This window comes from Rattus norvegicus, chromosome 7 (genome assembly GCF_021556685.1).
Source record: "Rattus norvegicus strain SHRSP/BbbUtx chromosome 7, alternate assembly SHRSP_T2T, whole genome shotgun sequence".
Lineage (NCBI taxonomy): Eukaryota > Metazoa > Chordata > Mammalia > Rodentia > Muridae > Rattus > Rattus norvegicus.
The window spans coordinates 93,327,424-93,345,990 of record NC_141540.1 but is presented as its reverse complement, the minus strand read 5'-3'; the positions used below and the strand labels follow the sequence as shown (position 1 = coordinate 93,345,990).

At 40.4% G+C, this 18,567-nt stretch overlaps 1 protein-coding gene across 22 annotated transcripts in view; it reads right to left on the bottom strand.

Annotated features, from left to right (window-relative positions):
• Nucleotides 1-224: 224 nt before the first annotated feature.
• The window catches only part of Slc30a8 (solute carrier family 30 member 8), a 35,805-nt gene continuing 17,462 nt past the window's right edge, over nucleotides 225-18,567 (bottom strand). For 9 of the 22 annotated variants that reach the window (XM_087556439.1, XM_087556440.1, XM_087556438.1 and 6 more), the window contains 6 exons: nucleotides 15,591-15,737; nucleotides 11,167-11,320; nucleotides 7,833-7,983; nucleotides 4,893-4,998; nucleotides 2,843-2,977; nucleotides 225-1,454 (listed from right to left, as the gene is read on the bottom strand). In XM_087556439.1, the coding sequence (XP_087412565.1) occupies nucleotides 1,309-1,454; nucleotides 2,843-2,977; nucleotides 4,893-4,998; nucleotides 7,833-7,983; nucleotides 11,167-11,320; nucleotides 15,591-15,737 (839 nt within the window). In that variant the 3' untranslated portion in view covers nucleotides 225-1,308. 22 annotated transcript variants of the gene reach the window in all.

The following is an 18,567-nucleotide window of genomic DNA, read 5'->3' as shown; positions in this document are numbered from 1 at the left end:
TTTTATCTCTATAGTGTATGTCTCCCCAACCCAAGAAAAATAGCACGATTTGTGCCGGTGTTAACGTTACCTCCGTCCACTGATAACAGTTTAAACAACCCCACTAAAACTAATGTTGAAATTTAATGCCCCTGGTGGACTCTTGAGAGACTAGAAACCTGGGTTTGGGCGGATAAAACCACTGGGAGGTAATGTTCAAAAGGAACACAAACACAGAGACCTAATTCAGTGAAAATGTGGCTTTATATGAAGAAGAAAAGCAAGCCAAGATGTTTGTCCCTGTCATCGTATGATGCTCTGCTCTGCCTAGGGATTCTACACACATCCATTACCATCCCATGCAGCAGCCACTCGCATACAGACTCCCAGCCTTCAGAGCCATGAGCTATATAAAGTTCTGTTTCCTTTTTAATGACCCAGTATAATTCAGTTACAGAAATAAAAAAAGCTCTTCCCCTGCCCTCTTCCCAAGTCTAGCATCAAAATTGTGACTAAATGACACTTTAAAAATTACTGATCCTCTTTGATTTTTATGTTCTGTCTACCTAGTAAAAATAGTAATAAGTTGACATTCTAAAAGTTATTTTGTTGGGAAATAAAGTACAGCAATTGAATGATGGTGATTCATGAATAGTGTGCAAAATTTGAGAGTTATCTTAATTCTTAAACTAAATTTCCTTGTGTGTGACCTGGAGAAAAGCCATCTCCTCGTTTTCTTCCATTATTAAATTCTACTTTATGAAAACATTCAAAAGTTAGCAATTTCAGAAATTTTTCCCACTTTCCATACCCTTTGCACATAGCATTAAAGTATAATTCAATCCTTCACAGCGTAATTTACATGCAAGATAAAAAGGGGGGTTCACTGTTTCACAAATAATGGAGATTTCACTGAGGATGGCACAAGAGTCAAATCCCCAAGCCTCGAGATCCTCTTCAAATATTTGTTTCTCCTGCTGTGGATCCCTACAAAGGCATTCCTGAATTCAGCTGTACCCACTACTGTAGGGAAGTGAGTCATTCATTACCTATGGTGGCCAACATCTGCTATTTCAACCCCAGTTAGGAATAATCTATGTATACTATCATTGAGCACGACTACTGATTAAGTATGTAATCCAAGACGCTGATGAAGCCCATGCATCCTCATTCATGGTGGATGGAGACAAACACAATGGAAGAGCGTGCACAGTGCATTGTCATGATTTTCTCAAATCTGTTCTGCTGGTTGCTTAATTGTGCATTGCAGAGACTTTGCTGCAGTTTATCATGGCCTAGGAAACACTGGAAGCTGACAGCGTGAGCGAGCTAGTCCTGTGGGTCTTCACAGAGAAGGCAGCTGGGGTCCTGATCTGCCGCAGATTCGATCTGAATGGTAAGAGAGTGCAGATCAAAGCTACTGCTGAGAGCGCAAGCAATTCCTGTCCGCACAGACTGGCTGTCCTGGCTCGCAGCTGTTGATAAAGAACCACGGGAAGATTAACACAGATAATGTGAAAACGTATTCCTGACCTCTCCCTCCCCCCACACACATACAAACACGTGCTCGCAACATGCAACATGTAAGCATGTTGAAACAGAAGCAGATTTCACCAAGGGTTTGGTGCCTGAAGGGTGGAGAAAGGGCAGAGCCCTCAAAAGAAGCCATTGACTCGAAAACTCACTGCTGTTCACACAAACAGTGCATCCTAGCATAGCAAGGTACCGTTTACTGTGGGTACTTTTTCCTACACAGTTACCTCTGTAGTGTGGCACTGGTAGGAGCTCCTTATGGAAGGAGAGACAAGACTTGAAAAAGCAGTGGAACCAGACTGAGTTCCTGTGTCTTATTGGGCCCTGCTCACTAGTCCCCAGGGATCTCCCTCTTGCCGATCTTGGATTTAATTAGAATTTATATCAAGACAAGTGGCAGAAACCGGGAAGCGTTTAGAGCTCCCCACAGACTTTCCCTAGAGCATCCGCCCTCACTGTCATTCTTTTTTCTGTCTTAAATAATATCAGGAGGCTGCAAAGTCCCCACATGGTTACCCGATTGTTTACTATATTCTTACACTGATAGTGAAATATTTGGACAGAAGACGCTGTAAATTTCTGGAAGTCATATCTGAGACCCTTGGAGAAAATGAAGACATTTGATGAAGGACAGCCTTTGAGGGAATGTCACTGACTTTCCAAGCCCTTGTCTCTAAGTAACGTCTCGAGTCATTTTTAACAACCTAATTACTATCTGTGGCATGAGGTTTTTCTCAAGAGGAAGCAAAACCTCCTGCCTCCCATTTCTCCCAGTCTGAAAACTTACGATGGGCACACTCCCCTTCTACTACAAGAAAGCAGGTTTGAGTCTATTCTGTGAAGTGTCTTGCACGGTCACATGACATCTGACCATATTTTAACACATGTTAGCTTGTTGGAATTTCAAAGCTAAGCCTCCATCTCCCTTCTTCCTTCTTTGGGGTCAGAAAAGTGTCATTTACACAAGAGACAACCCATGGAGATGCTTTGCTGTCTAATTCACTCCTATTATTTAGACTAAGGGGGTATCCAGGAAAATAGGCAAAGTCATTTTTTTTTCTGAAGCAGAGGACTTGAAGTAAGAGACATTTTAGCCCTTTGCTCTGTCTCTCCACTCTATATAATCAGCTCAGAGGATGCAATTGGGATCATTGTTGCTATGACAACATTGATAAGTGGGTTGGTTTTCAGAGGTGCTGAGTAGAGCAACACATTTTACAGTTGTCCTGACAGACAATGGATAGTGGGGGCTGCTGTAAAAGGAAGAGAAATGACTGGCTTTTCAGGCGAAGGAGTGACTCTTGCCTGGGTGTTTACAAAACTCACTGACCTGTAGCAACATGAACAGAGAGAATCACTTGGTTCACTGTCAGCGACCAGATGTGTAGATTGTGCACGGAGATCACGCCATCGACTGTGAGGAGGAGTTCTTTCACACTGTTGTAACTCAGGCCCTTTGGAACACCTGACCAAGAAAAAGTATGACCCTCTTGTTACTTACCTAAATGTCCTCACCACGAAGGCTAAGTGGCCTGCAGAGGCCTCAGCAGAGCACCAACTTGCACCCAGTGCCTTTCTTTGGTTTTGTACTTCAAATGTTTAAAAAGCTGCCTCTGCCAAAGGCTTTGAGACTGAGGAGTCTCAAGTCAACAGACAAAATACTCACAGAATTTACTCAGCAACATCTAGCAACAGTAATCATCCTGAAGATGTTATTATACTAAAAGTGTTTTGCCTAATTATCTTTGCACATGCTCTACAAAGCATAATGAAACAGCATGGGGTTTGCTATCATAAATCTTGAGTTTGCATTCTGACTATAATTACTGTGAATTTTCTCAAATTGTGATGCTTCTGTGACCTGCATTGCATGCAGAGTAAAATGTGACCAATATGAGCAATTCATAGATCATGAATGGTGTGGGGAGCAAGTGGAACAAGTCTGTTTTTTATGAATTACAATGCTATGAAAGGTTGATATTCAGTGGTCACTCCAGGGACTGTGCTAAGAGGGCATGCTAACGTTGCAATGATAATTCACTTGGTTTGTTAATTGCCCATTATGTTAGATGCCCAGGTCTGGGTCACAGACTATAATAATTTGAGTTACTATTCTTTTTTAATAAATCATGTAGTGAAAAGATGGGAAAACCGGTGGTAAATTAGCTTGTTTTTTTAATTTTTATAATTTATTTTTGGTAGGTTCTCACTACATAACCCTGAATGGCCTGAATGTAGAATATAGTCCCTTGAACTTACAACAATCCTCCTGCCTCTATCTCTCAGTTGCTGAGCTTACAGGCATTTGCTACTGTACCTGACTACTACCTGTTCTTTGAGGTTGAAGTAGTCTCAGAATGTATGTCAATCACACCTAACAACAGTTATGCAGTCTGGGAATCTCAGAATACTGCAGTTTTTCAATTGTGTGATGCCAAACGAAAACAAAGTACCAAGCTACAGAATGCAGGGTGGAGACACGCCGAGTAAGCTTTAGTCATAAGAGCTACTGTCTTGACAGTGAGAGTTACTTCTGCTGTCTTTTCCTGATTGATGGGAAGAACCACGGGGGCTAGTCAGGCAAAGCAGAATAGTTGGGGCCACACTGTCTACGGGCAATGAGGTTCATATGTAAAAGGTCCTACCCTAGGCTCAGAATGAGCTTAGAAGGTCACATCCACAGCTGCTCACTGGCCCTCCTCTCCAGCCATGTTACAATCCCACCACTCTCTGTAGCACTTACTGCCCTATTCTTTCACTCAAATATAACTCCCTTTATTAGGAGAGTTTCCACCACTGAATCACTGCTTTGCTCAACTTAGTCCAAGTTTAAGGACATGATCTAGCAGGGTTCTGCAAGCACTTGCTGGATGGATAAATGTCACGCCAGTGTCCTTGTACTTTGAGACCCATGAGACCTAAATGTTCAATTATATTGCTGCCTAACACAAAGATGCTTCTTCTCTTTCCTTGATATTTCCTCTGTATCCAGAATACTTTTGCAATATTTCCCTCTAACGTTGCTTTCAGTGCTTATATTTGGTATCTTTACATTGCAAGGTAAAATTTAGCAATGTGTGTGTATGCATGTGTGGTTTCTATTTGTTTCATATAGGCAGAAATCAAACATCGTGCGTGTGTGCATGTGTGTGTGCATGCATGTTTGTGTGCGTGCGTGTGTGCATGCATGTGTGCATGTGTGCATGTGTGGTTTCTATTTGTTCTACAGAGGCAGAAATCAAGCATTAATAATCCTTATCACTCTAATTTCCTTCTATAATGCAGATACAAATTAATGGAGAATATGCCTTGCAGTCACCCCTTTTATGAGCAAAGGGCAGAAGCATCAATGCTGAAGTTACCGATGAAAACGGCCCTACCTTCCATGAGTAAGATGGAGAAGTCTTTTAAGATCATGACGGTGCTGGCCAAAGCCAAGACGGAAGAGATAAATGTGCACACTGGATCAGCCATTTTGTAGTCGGGCTGGAAAACACAGCAGCCTCGGTTAACTGAGGTCAAATTTCCCATCAAGAAACCCAGTTGAGAAAAGAAGTAACACTCTCTGAATCCTTCTTCCTCCACCACCCATTGACCTTCCTGACCATTCAATTCAACAGCAGGATGCTTTTTCTGGGGACCCAGTCAGGCAAGTTTTAAATTACAGTGAGTAAGGAATGGATGGCATCAGGAAACATGTTTCTGATAACCCAGGGATTAAACTGAAATAATTCTTAAGTATTCTCTAAAAATTACTTGATTTATAGTTATTATGAGAACACATTGGTCTTGAAAATGTGTGAAAAGACAGTCCCACTAGCCAATACTTTTCACCTTAACTATGATGAGGGAGGAAAAAGAGTATCATTTATTTCCGTTTTTAAAGCAAAAACCATCTCTCTCTCTCTCTCTCTCTCTCTCTCTCTCTCTCTCTCTCTCTCTCTCTCCCTCTCTCTCTCCCTCTCTCTCCCCCCTCCCTCTCCCCTACTCCTGCTGATTGATAACCTTGAAAGTACAGGGAAATATGTACTATTCTGATTATGATGAAGCTCAGTGGCACAGAAAAGTCCATTCTCTACTTTCTTTAGGAAATGTACCCTCAACCTAACCTTTGTGCGTGCAGCGACTGGAGTTGTTTTTTTTTTTTAAGGTGTTACATGGATTTTATTTGTTACACAGCAAAGAAAGTCATAAATCAATTTCCTTGCCAAACGTATTGTGGATGCCATGGATAGGCAGGCTGCAGCAAAACCGGGAAAAGTCTGCTACAGATTTCAGTTGCTATGTGATGTAATGTGATGACATTCTTAGCTTTTTAGATTAGTGGAAGTAAGTGGTCTATTAAGGATTCATTACAAAGTCTCATTCCTTTTTTATTTAAATAGATTGTTTAATGCAATGTATTCTGATTATAGTTTCCCCTCCCTGGACTCTTCACAGATTGTCCCCACTTCTCCACTCACCCAAATCCCATACCCTTTCTTTCTCTCATTAGGATATAGACCACCACCACCACCACCACCACCACTACTACTACTACTATTACTACTCTTACGAGGAAGAAGAAGAAGAAGAAGAAGAAGAAGAAGAAGAAGAAGAAGAAGAAGAAGAAGAAGAGGAGGAGGAGGAGGAGGAGGAGGAGGAGGAGGAGGAGGAGGAGGAGGAGGAGGAGGAATTGGACAAAACAAACAGAAGAAAAAGCTTAAAAGCACAAATAGGGAGACACACACATACACACAAACACACAAAAAACTCAGAAAAACACAAAGTTGGAAGCTATAAAGTACATGTAAGGTTTAAAAAGACAAAAGCATTAAGAAACAGAGAACCTTTAAAATACCATTGATGTCATTCTGTTTCGGCACTTACTGATGAGCATGGAGCCTGCCCTCAAGTATGGTTTGTATAGCCAATGAGACTCCGTTGAAGAATAACAGATTAGAATAACTAATTTTTCACTTGTGAGCAGTTATAAATTGGAAATAGCTTCTATGCTGGGGATGGGCCTTCTGTCCACTCCCCATCTCAGTACTAAGGCTGCGTCAGGACCAGACCTGTGCATGCTGCCGAATATATTTGAGTTCATAGTTACACAGCCCCTGCTATATTAAGAAGACTTTGTTTCATTGGTTTTCACCATCTGCTCTGGTAAATTCAAACTATTAATCTTTATGATTTTAAACTGTCTTTAACCTAAAGCTTTTATTTCACTTTAAAAATTTTTTTTATTTATTTACCAACTTCAAGCTTTTAACATGCATTCCACCCCATCTGTGTTCAGATATCTTTCCCTTTATCTTTCCCTTTTACTTATGATTTCATACTTTAGGAAAGAATACTGTTCTCTCCACATTGGGTAATTATAGTAGCATGACATAAAGTGGCAGAGCCAAAGACTATTATTTTGCCCCCGCTCACTCTGTCCCAAACACACATCTCTATCAAGGAGTACTTGCATGTTTAGAAAGAGAGAGCCTTCTCAATTCTCATTTTGCCCTGAATTCTGCTTTGGGGTAACAGAAGCTCCTCCCACACTGAAAACAATGTCAGCAGGCCCATGGATCAAGTGCTCTACCCTTCCCCTAACCAAGCAGTAGGCACAAGTCACAAACATGGTGAATTGAATTCCTTCCCCCAGAAATATGATTCCCAGAGGGCTGGAGAGGATATCTCAGTGATTACGAGCAGATGCTGCTCTTGCAGAGAACCTGAACTCAATTCTCAGCGTTCACATTAGACCACTAATAACTCCAGCTCCAGGGCCTCCAACTCCTCTGACCTCTGTGGATGCCTGCACTCAGGCACATACTTACTCAGAGACACAGTACTGGACATAACTATTAAAACAAACATGAATAAATCTTTAAGAAATATGACTTTTGGCATTGATAATAAGAACAGATAAAATACTTGATCAGACATTTATTTCAGCATGATATCTGTAGATAGATACAAAATGTGCCCAATCTCAACCTTGATTTGTGTCTCTGAGTTCATTCCATAAATTTCAACCAACAATATAATTTAGATCAGACAGATATCCCTTCCATTGCTTACATCTGAAGAAAGCCAGTGTGTTCATGGTTTCATTGGTTTACATCTTAACACCATACCAAAAGGATCTTGAAAGATTCAAAGCCCAACAGATGAAAACAAACAGCACTTTGGGATCCAGGAGAGACTGAGGCTTCAGGATTGTTAGCTTCGGCTCTGTAAAGTGGTTTGAGCAAGTGAACGCGGGCTGCTAGTATTGTGGTGTTCCAGTCTTAGTTTCGATGCTGCTTCATCCAGAGCATCGCTGTGATTACTAAAACACTCACCTTAAAGTAGATAATGAGAGCACTAATTAGCACACTGGTGCTCTGAAACACATCCCCCAGGGCATGCACAAAGGCCGCTCGAACGCTGGCATTAGCTTGTGCATCCTTGTGGTTGTGGCCAAGATGCCGTTGGTGCAAAATCAGAGTTAGTCTGAAAGAGATAGAAATGTTCCTGACTCAGAATAAGCCTAAACAATGTAATGGAGGAGTCATCAGTAGCATTTATTACTCAAACTGTCAGGTAATTAAATTAAGGTACACTATGTTGAACTTACGTCTGAATATATCTTAGAACTTTTCAAAACCCTCAAAAGGAAATATTTCAAAAGTACACACCCTTTTTCTGGAGAATTTACCAACATAATGCTATTTTGTCCCATGGTAAAAATGAGTATTACTGCTTTCATGAAAATCAAACATTGTTCCAATTAGATGACTGTTGCTTATCCCAAATATGTAAATTCCACTACTGCAACCATGAGTATATCTTGTCACTGTGGTTTATATAGGCTTAAAGCCTGCTTGGACTCTTGACTGTTTATCTCCCTTGGCAGCTTGCATAGAGCTCACCGTTCTGCTCCCAAACCTGGAATCTTTAATTTGAATCTGAATAATTTAAAATCTGAATAATTTTCTAATGGCCAATGCAAAGAATACTGTGTCTGCATATATACTTATCTATACAGAGACTGAAATCATCTGATATAGTATAAAGAATATATATATATATAGGTATATGTATAAAACAACATATTGCAAAGTTAAGCATGCATCTTACAAGCAAACTGACAGAAGGAAACACATCATATACATGTAATGTATCTGTTAAATCTCAGGCCATCACTGAAGCAGAATCACAGCTACCCACCAAGATTCGATCATTCCATAATGCAGTTTTCAGATTGTCAGTATTTAGGTAGGAATTCACTGTTAACTACCGGTTACCATCCCACATGCCCCAGACAGGCTGGCTGTAAATAGAGCCTCTGGATCTGCTATTCATATTCATCACATTGTCACTCCTTCTTTGACTTGTTTTATTTTAAGATGATGAGGAGCACATATTTAGGCACAGTTAAATATTTATACCACAAATTGGACATAGCTCCCTAGCATACATTTGGGGCAAGGCTAGAGAGGATTACACACACACATTTATATTCATACCTATTAAAAATTATCATTATACTTGACCAGCAGAGGAGTCTAGTTTACACATATAGCAACTGTGCTGAATTCATAAATTAAGCAGAAATATCTTCACTTCAGAGCTCTATCTACAACTTTTATTGAAGGTTCTCTTCACAGTTGTTATTAGAACTTTCTGTTCTAGTTTTCAGGTTCCCAAAGAGTATATTTTCCCCCAAATTTCAGTTCTAAAATCTCTGTATATTCCCACAGCACAGTATCTAACAGCACTTGAAACCCACATTCTCAGTTCCCAGAGTAAACATTCTAGTCACCTCTATCTACAAATAACCATCTGTTTGCTTGCTTGCGGAAGGCAGAGCAAACAGTTAGCTGTCTTTATAAATATGAAAACTACTTGCAGTTGTCAGGTCAATATTCAAAAACAATGCAGTAAAAAGAAAACCTAGATGGGATCTATTGTGAAGATCAAGATCCATACATAAGGTCCCCCAAATTAATGGAGTAATTGGCTTGGTTGATACACTACCTTTGCATAGTATTAGCAAAACCCACATAACATATGACTCTTTGGAAAACATGAATACTTTCATTCTTTCTACTGACTTTAGGACATACTCTTCTTCTAAAAGACGGTATTATTTCACACACACACATACACGCGCACACACACACACACACACACACACACACACACACACACACAGTGATCAGAACACATCTGAGTATCTCCTAAAAAAGATAGGTTTACATTTATCTGTCTGGATTCTTTTTCCATTTGAAGCATCATTTCAAGTTAACTCATAGCACGTAGGATTTAGTCGATGACAGTAGATCATCAAATATTTTCAGCTCAGATATTTTGGGTACAAACTATGGGTTGAAAATAGAGGTGTCTAAATGGAATACTCCTCCAATAGCCTGAGGATGCATAAAAACTGTCAGTACCATTTTATTTCTTCAACCACTTCGAGTCTTTGAGGTCAAATCTACCTTATAAAATGTATCAGTTTGTACTGGAAGACTGGAAGACTGGAAGAAAAAGAAGAAGAAGAAGAAGAAGAAGAAGAAGAAGAAGAAGAAGAAGAAGAAGAAGAAGAAGAAGAAGAAGAGGAAGAAGGTGGTGTGTGTGTGTGTGTGTGTGTGTGTGTGTGTGTGTGTGTGTGTGAAATAGAGTCTCTGGATCTGTTATTTATGTTCATCACATTGTCACTCATTCTTTAACTTGTTTTATTTTAAGATGATGATGATGATGTGTGAATTTTTACATAAAATTTGCGAGTTAAATATCCCTAATTTGACTATTCAAAATGTTCAAAACACTCCAAGGTCCAGAATTTTGAGCATAGAACACATCCCAAAGTCCCAGGTTTCAGGTCAGTTTAGGTTGTGCATCAAGGATGCTCAATCTGTAAATGATTTTCATTTTACTCCATTAATAAAGTATCACAATTCTTTGGGAGCTTAAATCAACATGAATTCATTATCTTACAGTTCTGAGGTAACATGTCCAAAGTAGACTTGAAGGACTGAATTCCTTCTGGAGGCACTTGTGGAAAACAGCTTTTCATGCAGTAGCATGTTACAAAGATTGAATTTGATGTGAACCATTTTTGGTTTGGTTGAATACACAAAGCCAAAGATTGCTTTATGAAGATACTGCAAAAGCTAACTTAAATGCAGACAAAGTACATAATTTCCAAGGTCTCTGTCAACTCAACAGTCTGAGAACTCATTGTCTACTTACCTAACAAACATTGAACCATTTGGAAGCCACATTACATGAAGACATTAACACACACAAGAAAGCAGAGTGGATGGAAGCTTGATTCCAAACCCGTGCATCTAGATTTTGAATCCTAATTCCTTCCTACTTGTTTAACATAGCTGAGTTTCCTTTACATACTCTGTGGGTTCGGAAGACTATAAAAATTCAGTTTGATATGTATATCACAAGATCCTTTTCCAGTCTCTGGCATGTTGCAAACTTTCAAACATGATAACTACTAGAAGCAATGTTTTAAAACTACTTAATCTTTAGTGACCAACATTATTTTCTGTCATAGTGGCACTCAAATACCATGTCAGAACGTTAGCATCTTCTCGACATGGGATTTATTTCTAAATCTTTCTCTACATAAGAGTGGAGACAAGTCAAACAGACAATCAGCATGGTATGACTTACACAATGTTGGCTGCCACTGCACAGCCTGAAACAGTGATCATGATGCCTGCTTGGATCTGGTAATCAGGATACAAGAGGCGCTCACAGGCAAGGTACACCAGCACACCAGTCACCACCCAGATGCAAAGGACAGACAGCAGGGCACCGAGGATCTCTGGGAGTCAAATTCACAGAAAGCACCATGAATATCACCTTTGCATCCCCCACTCCCCACGCAAGAGTCATAGACTCTTTGATCTCATACCTCCTCCCACCGCCCATGAGAATGGCCTCACAGTGTTTTCTTTCAGTGATTCATGAAGCAGAAGTATGAATGGATTTGAGAACTGAGATGATGCACTTTAGCATTGCATCCATAAAACAGGAGCATCAGAATTCATTAGGCTCCCTATTACTGGGCAATTTTCAGCAGATTTTTGGAACATATTAATTACTGCCTGCCCTCCCTGTTCTCCTTGGGGATTTTAATTTACACAGGTGCTCAAATGATGAAAACTTATTAGGGGAGGGGATGAAATAATGAGATGCGACGAGTAAAATGTGTTTAGAAACTCTTAATTTCACCATAAAACATTTACAACTTGCCAGCACTGGCACCTTTAGAGGAATAAGCTAGTAAAAAAAGGAAAGCATCGGAGTGTACTTTACGAAAATGGGTTTCATTTGCCAAGCCGACATATTGTAAACACAGAGGCAGACTCAAGGGCTTCTAGGCGCCCAACTGCTCTTTAAGAGCAACCACGAGGAAAAGAAACATCAAAATGGAAACATTTGCATTAATATTTGAAGAGAAGGGAGATCTCAATGTGCTTGTTTAAGAAAGAAAGTACTTCGGCTCACATCAACATTCCTTAATGCCTCACCTTGTTCTTTCACTCAATCTTGCAGATAGATTTTAAAAACCCACAAGGGCCTAGGGAGATCCCCCAAGCTGCTGGTCAGGCAAATTCCACTACACTATTCTCTATTCCCTTCCCTGCCATGGTATAATACTTGTACTGTGGCAAACACCAACCTAGGAGAGGAAGGGGTTTATTTGGCTGAACTTCCAGGCCACCATCTATTGTGGAGGGGAGTCAAGTCCAGAACTCAAACAAGAACTTGAACAAGAAACCATTGATGAATGCTGATTGATGGCTTATGTTTGACCAGACTTCTTATGCAGCACAAGTCCACAAGCCTAGGGAGTGGTGCCACCCACATTAGGTAGGGCCCTCCTAGAGCAAGCAAGACTACTTTCCACAGAAATGCCCACTGGCTAATCGGATCTGAGCAATCCCTTAGTTGGGAGTTTCTTTTCATGTAACTGTATCAAGACAATTAACACCAACTATGACACTCCCTTTACATTATTATTATGTATTAGAACTTGTTAAAGCAGAATTATGTACTATAACCCACCATGTGGCTATTGCTCCTCTAACTTTATTCATTTATATATAACCTTCATGTTTTTGCTATATTCAAGGGCTACTTATCTCAGTCATTTCATATTTTTCTCAGATGAGCTCACTTATGCTTAGCTTCTTCCTAAATAAAATTATCCATAAAATTGGAAGTTTGATGTTCTACTTTATGTTTCATGCATAATAGAATGTGAATGTGGTTATTGTCCATGCAACACTCAAAACATAGTCCATCCGTGGAACATTTTTACATAATAGGAAGTGCTGGTGCAGATATTTAGGACTTGACTATAAGTATCAGATCCATATGTTATGTGGCTTTATACAATAAGAGTTTCTTAATTATCAGATAGACTTTTAAAATAGCTTATGAATACTAATTGGCATGGGTTGTGGCTTGAATTCTGTCCCTCAAAGATCTATATGTAAAAATGCTATTCATCAGTAATTCATATTGTCACCTTGCTTGAAAACCAGGTATTTCCACATGACTGGTTAAGATGCAGTCATTTGGTATAAGGTATTCCTATATTCAAATATGGCTTGTTGGCTTCTTCTAAAGGGAAATGTGGAAATAGTTCTGTATAGAGAGAGAGTACAGGAAAATATAAAAATTAGAGCAGAGATATTTAAGCCAAGGAACAACAAAGACTGTCCCCAAATGACTGACAGAGAGGTATGGGACAGGTTTTCATTGACCTATGTCAGAAGAAACCAACCTTGCTCATATCTTTATCACACACTTTTGTTTCTCTAGATCTCTAAGGCACCAAATGTCTCCGAGCTGTCCAGTTGGCACCATGCTGTTTAAGCAACTCAGGAAAACTAATGGAACATTAAATAACCTCTCAAGAATTATTACTTAATCAGTCAGATTGTTTAAAACTTCTTTTGCCAAAATTAATGAGAATCGACCTTAAAAAATTCTGCTTAGCCAGAAACAGATCTAAATTGGGATATTCAAGTTTAGCATGTCCCACCCTAAGCCCATGTTTAGAAATATGGAGACAGGGGCTGGGACAATAAAGCCCTCATACCAAGCTCAAAGATCAACAGTCAGATCCAAACATTGGTCAGGAAACCAAAAGCAACCAGTTAGAACAGAAACACATGAGGAAACATGGGTAAGTGGTACCATGATGCTACATGGTTTCCAAAGAAGGGCTGGTGGATTGCTCAGATTGGGCTGTGGATTCACAGGGCCCACCTATGTCTATGGTACCATTTCATATGGTAGCCAACAATACTGTGTAGCCATTTAATTAGATAGAATCAAAAATATTGTTATTAAGTCATCCTAGCCACATTTAAAGTTCCCAATATTTACATCATACTCTGTATTTCAAAATATTTTACCTAATAGCAGAAAGTTTTATTGAACATGCTTGGTCTTTTAGAATATTAGGGATTGTACATTTTTATGGTCAAGGGCATACTGTCTAAGCAAAGATGTAAGGTTCTGAGTCTAGACTATCATAAAAGGAAACTTCCTAGAGAAACAAAATAGCTCTAATAGTACCAGGAAGTGTTCAGTATATGTACAAATTTGTGCTGACAAATGGGAAGAGTTCAATGGAACTCACATGGCTTCCAGGTGTGCTTTGTTCAAGAACAGGAGAAAGAGTTCTCTATGCTCAATCTCACAAGCTTTCTGGAGCTGTTTATTTCACTCTCCCTGTTGAAGGGAAGTGAATCCACCTGTACTGACCAATTGCTTAGCACGAAGACAGAGTTTCCTAGTACTCTAACCTCTAAAACCTGTAGTTTACATTGTCAGCAAATGAGCTATGGTTTGTAGCCACCAGCATCTTTCCCTGTGAAGGTGGGCCATGAGGATTACCTGCATGTTGTCATCAGCTTTCCTTCCCCTTGTCTTCTCAGCCTGTGTGAAACCAGAGCTGTAACTATGTTTCCAACATAAATTCCTCCAACTGATATAAGAAACCACAGAGATTGGAAATAAAGAAGCCCTGTGTGGGGATAGGGGATGGAGGTTGAAGAACACCGAGTAAACCCTTCCCAGAAACTGAACAATTCTCATAGTTCTGGCTACCACCCAGGCAAGAGCAGACAGTGAAAGAAGCAGCACTGAGAAAGGACAAAAGAGTGAATTTTATTCCCTCCATTTCTTTCTTGTCATCATTTTGTCTACTTTATTGCTATTGATGATTAAATGAACAAGCATTCAACTGAGCCGAACAATCACTGCATGGGCTATCTGGGTGCGTTTCCTGCTGCTATAACAAAATACTGGAGAGTAGGCCATTTATAATGAAAGGAGGGTTGTTGCTTTTTTTCCTCATACTTCTGGATCCTGGAAAGTACAAGACCAAGGTTCTTGAAGTTGGCAAACATTCAAAGCCGCGTTGTAACATGATAGAAAAGCGAGCAAGTATGTGTGAGGAAGGGAAATAAATTATGCTGACCTTATCCTTCCCAGAATTCCACTCTCCCACAATAAAAGCACTGACCCACTAAGGAGAGTGCAGATCTCATGAATTAATGAAGTCCTATCTCAAGACCACCCGAACAATCATTAAATTCCAACCTGAGACACAAAGGCAGCATTCACATTCTAGCAATGATTACTTGTGAGTGAGAAAGCCCGTATTTTATGCCTGACTCCCTAGAGACAATCACTAAACCCTGCTACTCTCTTGGACATTAATTTGGAATGTGGCAGTTTGTCTGCCTTCATTCTTTCTTGGAAGGATGTACAGTAACCAAAAGAATCATCTCCTAGCTGTTGCTACACAGAGACCCTGGGGACAGGGTGGCTGCTCTCATGATACAGAGATTCCTGTTGTCCCATAGGAGAGAAGGTGCATCCATTAATCTTGCTGTCAGCTGAATTAATGTCTATAGCTCGCATTCCCGCATGGTTATTTCATCCTGAGCACCAGACTCTTAGCCAAGAGGGAATTATTAGACAAGGCTTTGCTCTTTACTGTCCTTTTTTTTTCAAGTTCTGACTCTGTATCATTATGCATTCACCATTGCACAATCAGAGAACTTTACCTGCTCGATACCACCCAAATGTCAGCCGCTTGGAAGGGGGCCTTGAAGATAACCACAAAGAAAAGAGACTGAGCAGGAAACTAGTCAGGTCAATTAAGAGATGAGCAGCATCAGTGAGGACCGCCAGACTCCCAGCAACATGTCCACCTGTGAGATGCACAATATCACACTGGGTTAAAGGCTCGGAATGCAATTAGGACTCGTGCATATTAAACACAGTTCACTCATACTACTTGTGAAGAAAAAAAAAGGTACTAAATTCAAATTAACTTATATTTTTTCCCAACCTGAAAAGTAACTGAGACCCTAATGGTAAATGAATTCAAACACATAAAACTGAATGTTCAGGGAGTCATTTCGGAGGCTGTGGATATACAGAGATGAATTATGAGGCCAGTAGTGACAGCATTTCAATTAGGCTAGATGAAAGACTCAGGAACAGGCCTACAAGTACATATGGCTGTAGAGGCATTGGCTGGATTCGCAGGATCTCGGAATCCAGGCTGTAGACTTGAACTTCTACTTGGAGATCAGCAGAGCAATCTGTCTCACAGGCTTATTCATTTGTAATTTTACCAAAGCCTTTTCTGCTGCTCTTTCTTGTGCTGAATTACACTACCTAGCTGCACTGGAGATCCGTGTTATAAATAGGAGAACAGAGCAGAAAGGAGAAATGGGGGCACCATCCAGTGGAGATAGCAAAAGAATGAACAATCTGATGAAGCACAGGGGAGAGAAACGCAGGCACTTGGGCCCACCTTGATTTTCTGGGCATTGGTGACATTCCTCCTCCCCACCTCTGTCTCTCCTTTGAAAACACCCCCCAGCCTCCAGAAGAGAAATTAAAGGAGGGTTGTGTCCTTTCTTCCCGAGCACGGCTTGTTTGAGAGCATTAACCTCTATGGCTCTCCCCACCTCTTTCCAGCAAAGAGCATGTGCTGACTGATGAGTCGTCCCTGCCACTGTTTATTGCCTTGTGTACTACAAAGCTGCAGAGACCGTCAGTCATCAGACCCTCCAACATCAGACTCACCTTGTCTTGCCTAATGATTAAAAAAAATTGCAGAGATGGCTCATAATTGCAATAATCCCCACAGACCGGTGGCTCGAGCTGTACTTAATAACTGGTTTGTCAAAGTTTAATGGTCTGAAGCAAAGTAGTCTTCAGGCTTGTTACTGAGCTGTCCGTGCAAAAATCAGAATGATTCATTAGCCAAAAGGCAACATTTTGCTAACAAATCAGCTGTCCTTCCAATTATCCTCTAATGTTCCTCTATCTGCCAAACTCAGTCCTGATAATAAAGCTGTGTTAATAATGCATTATTTCTTGCCTGGAGAATGACTACATGCAGATAAGCAGCATGCTGCAATTTCAGCCATGAATGATGAGGCTTCTCGGCGCCACGCTGAAATTACCCACTAAGTCGAGGGAAGAAAAGTCCTGGAGAAATTCTTTAGCAGGCTCAGCTGGTGAGGAGGCAACTGAGAAAGGAGCTTGCTTTAGAAGAATCATGGTAATGTGGAGACCTGGGACCCCACAATCATTTCCTAACCATTAGAGCTAGCAATAAGAACTATCCAGAAAAGTGTGGGCACTGCTGAATGATACAGAGCAAACTGTTTGCAAGAGGTAGCAAGTGTGTTTGCTTCTGAAAGCATGGGGTATTATTGACCATTAATTCAACTATCCAGCCAGCACTTATTGAGCTCTTGCTGTGCATAGTAGCACGAGCAAAGTACACAAAGATAAACAAATTACGATCCTTTCTTCAGTGATGATCTACCACTGCACAGAGGACTTGCTCCTGGAATGAGATCTGATACACTGCGGTATTCAGGAACTTTTCAAAGAAGGACTGAGAATTAGCGAGAAAATTGTGGGTTTTCATGATAAATAGGAACATGGAAAAATAAAAGAATATGGCATTTTGCTGTAAAAATAAAGATGGTGCGTATCCGAGGATTACGAATTATGGGAAATGATATTGAAAAGAAAGTTTAATGGCTAAGAAGAGCTGCTTCAGATTTTCAGGCAATGTCAATCCATGTTTGGATTTGTGTTTGTGAGAGAGATCTTTGTCACAAATATACAAGCTTACCTGGAGGGACAAGACATCGATGGTTAAAAGCATGTCGATCTGGAAACCATTATACGATAAAGCTCAGAGAAACAAATATCACATGATCTTTCTCATACATGGATCCTAGCCCCCCCCCACCGTCTGTGTGTGTGTGTGTGTGTGTGTGTGTGTGTGTGTGTGTGTGTGTAAATAAGTGTGAAGTGTGGTCTGATGTAAATGTGCACTAACTATGAAGGTAGGAATGAGACCATGTGATGAGGAAAAAGAATTATTGAGGAAAGGGAAGAGAGCAATACAGCCCACAGGACAAAGTTGAAAGGAGGATATGGAGGTAGAAGGAAGAGTAGGGAAAGGAGCAGGAATGTGAAGAGAGTACAGTGGAATAAACAGAAAATAATGTTTCTGAATATCATAATGAAACCTAATAGTTTGTATACTAATTTAAAAGACCCACACAGCAGTAATTGCTGGAAGGAATTATGGTGAATGCATGAAGCAGAGCGTTGTCAGGTCTATTTCTAGGCATGGCAAGATGTGTGCAGAATGTGCTTATAGCAAAGCAGCACAGGCACAGCGAGTTCTCAGCCTAGAAACAGATCACATGGGCCCTGACAGCAGAATGCCGGGCCTGCAACTCCTAGACACAGACCCCCTCAGATTTAAAAAAAAAAATTGGCTTTAAATTCCCATGGTATTTTCCATGAAGGAAGAGATGTGTTGGCAGTGCTGAGAAAATAATGGTTCACCTGATGACATTAGCTTTTGTGGTGGTTTGAATGAAAATACCCCCTTGAGTTGATATATTGAAATGCTTGGTGCCTGGTAATGGAACTGCTCGGGAAGGATTAGGAGGTGTGTGTTTGCTGGAAGATGCGTGTCACTCACTGGGAGTGGGG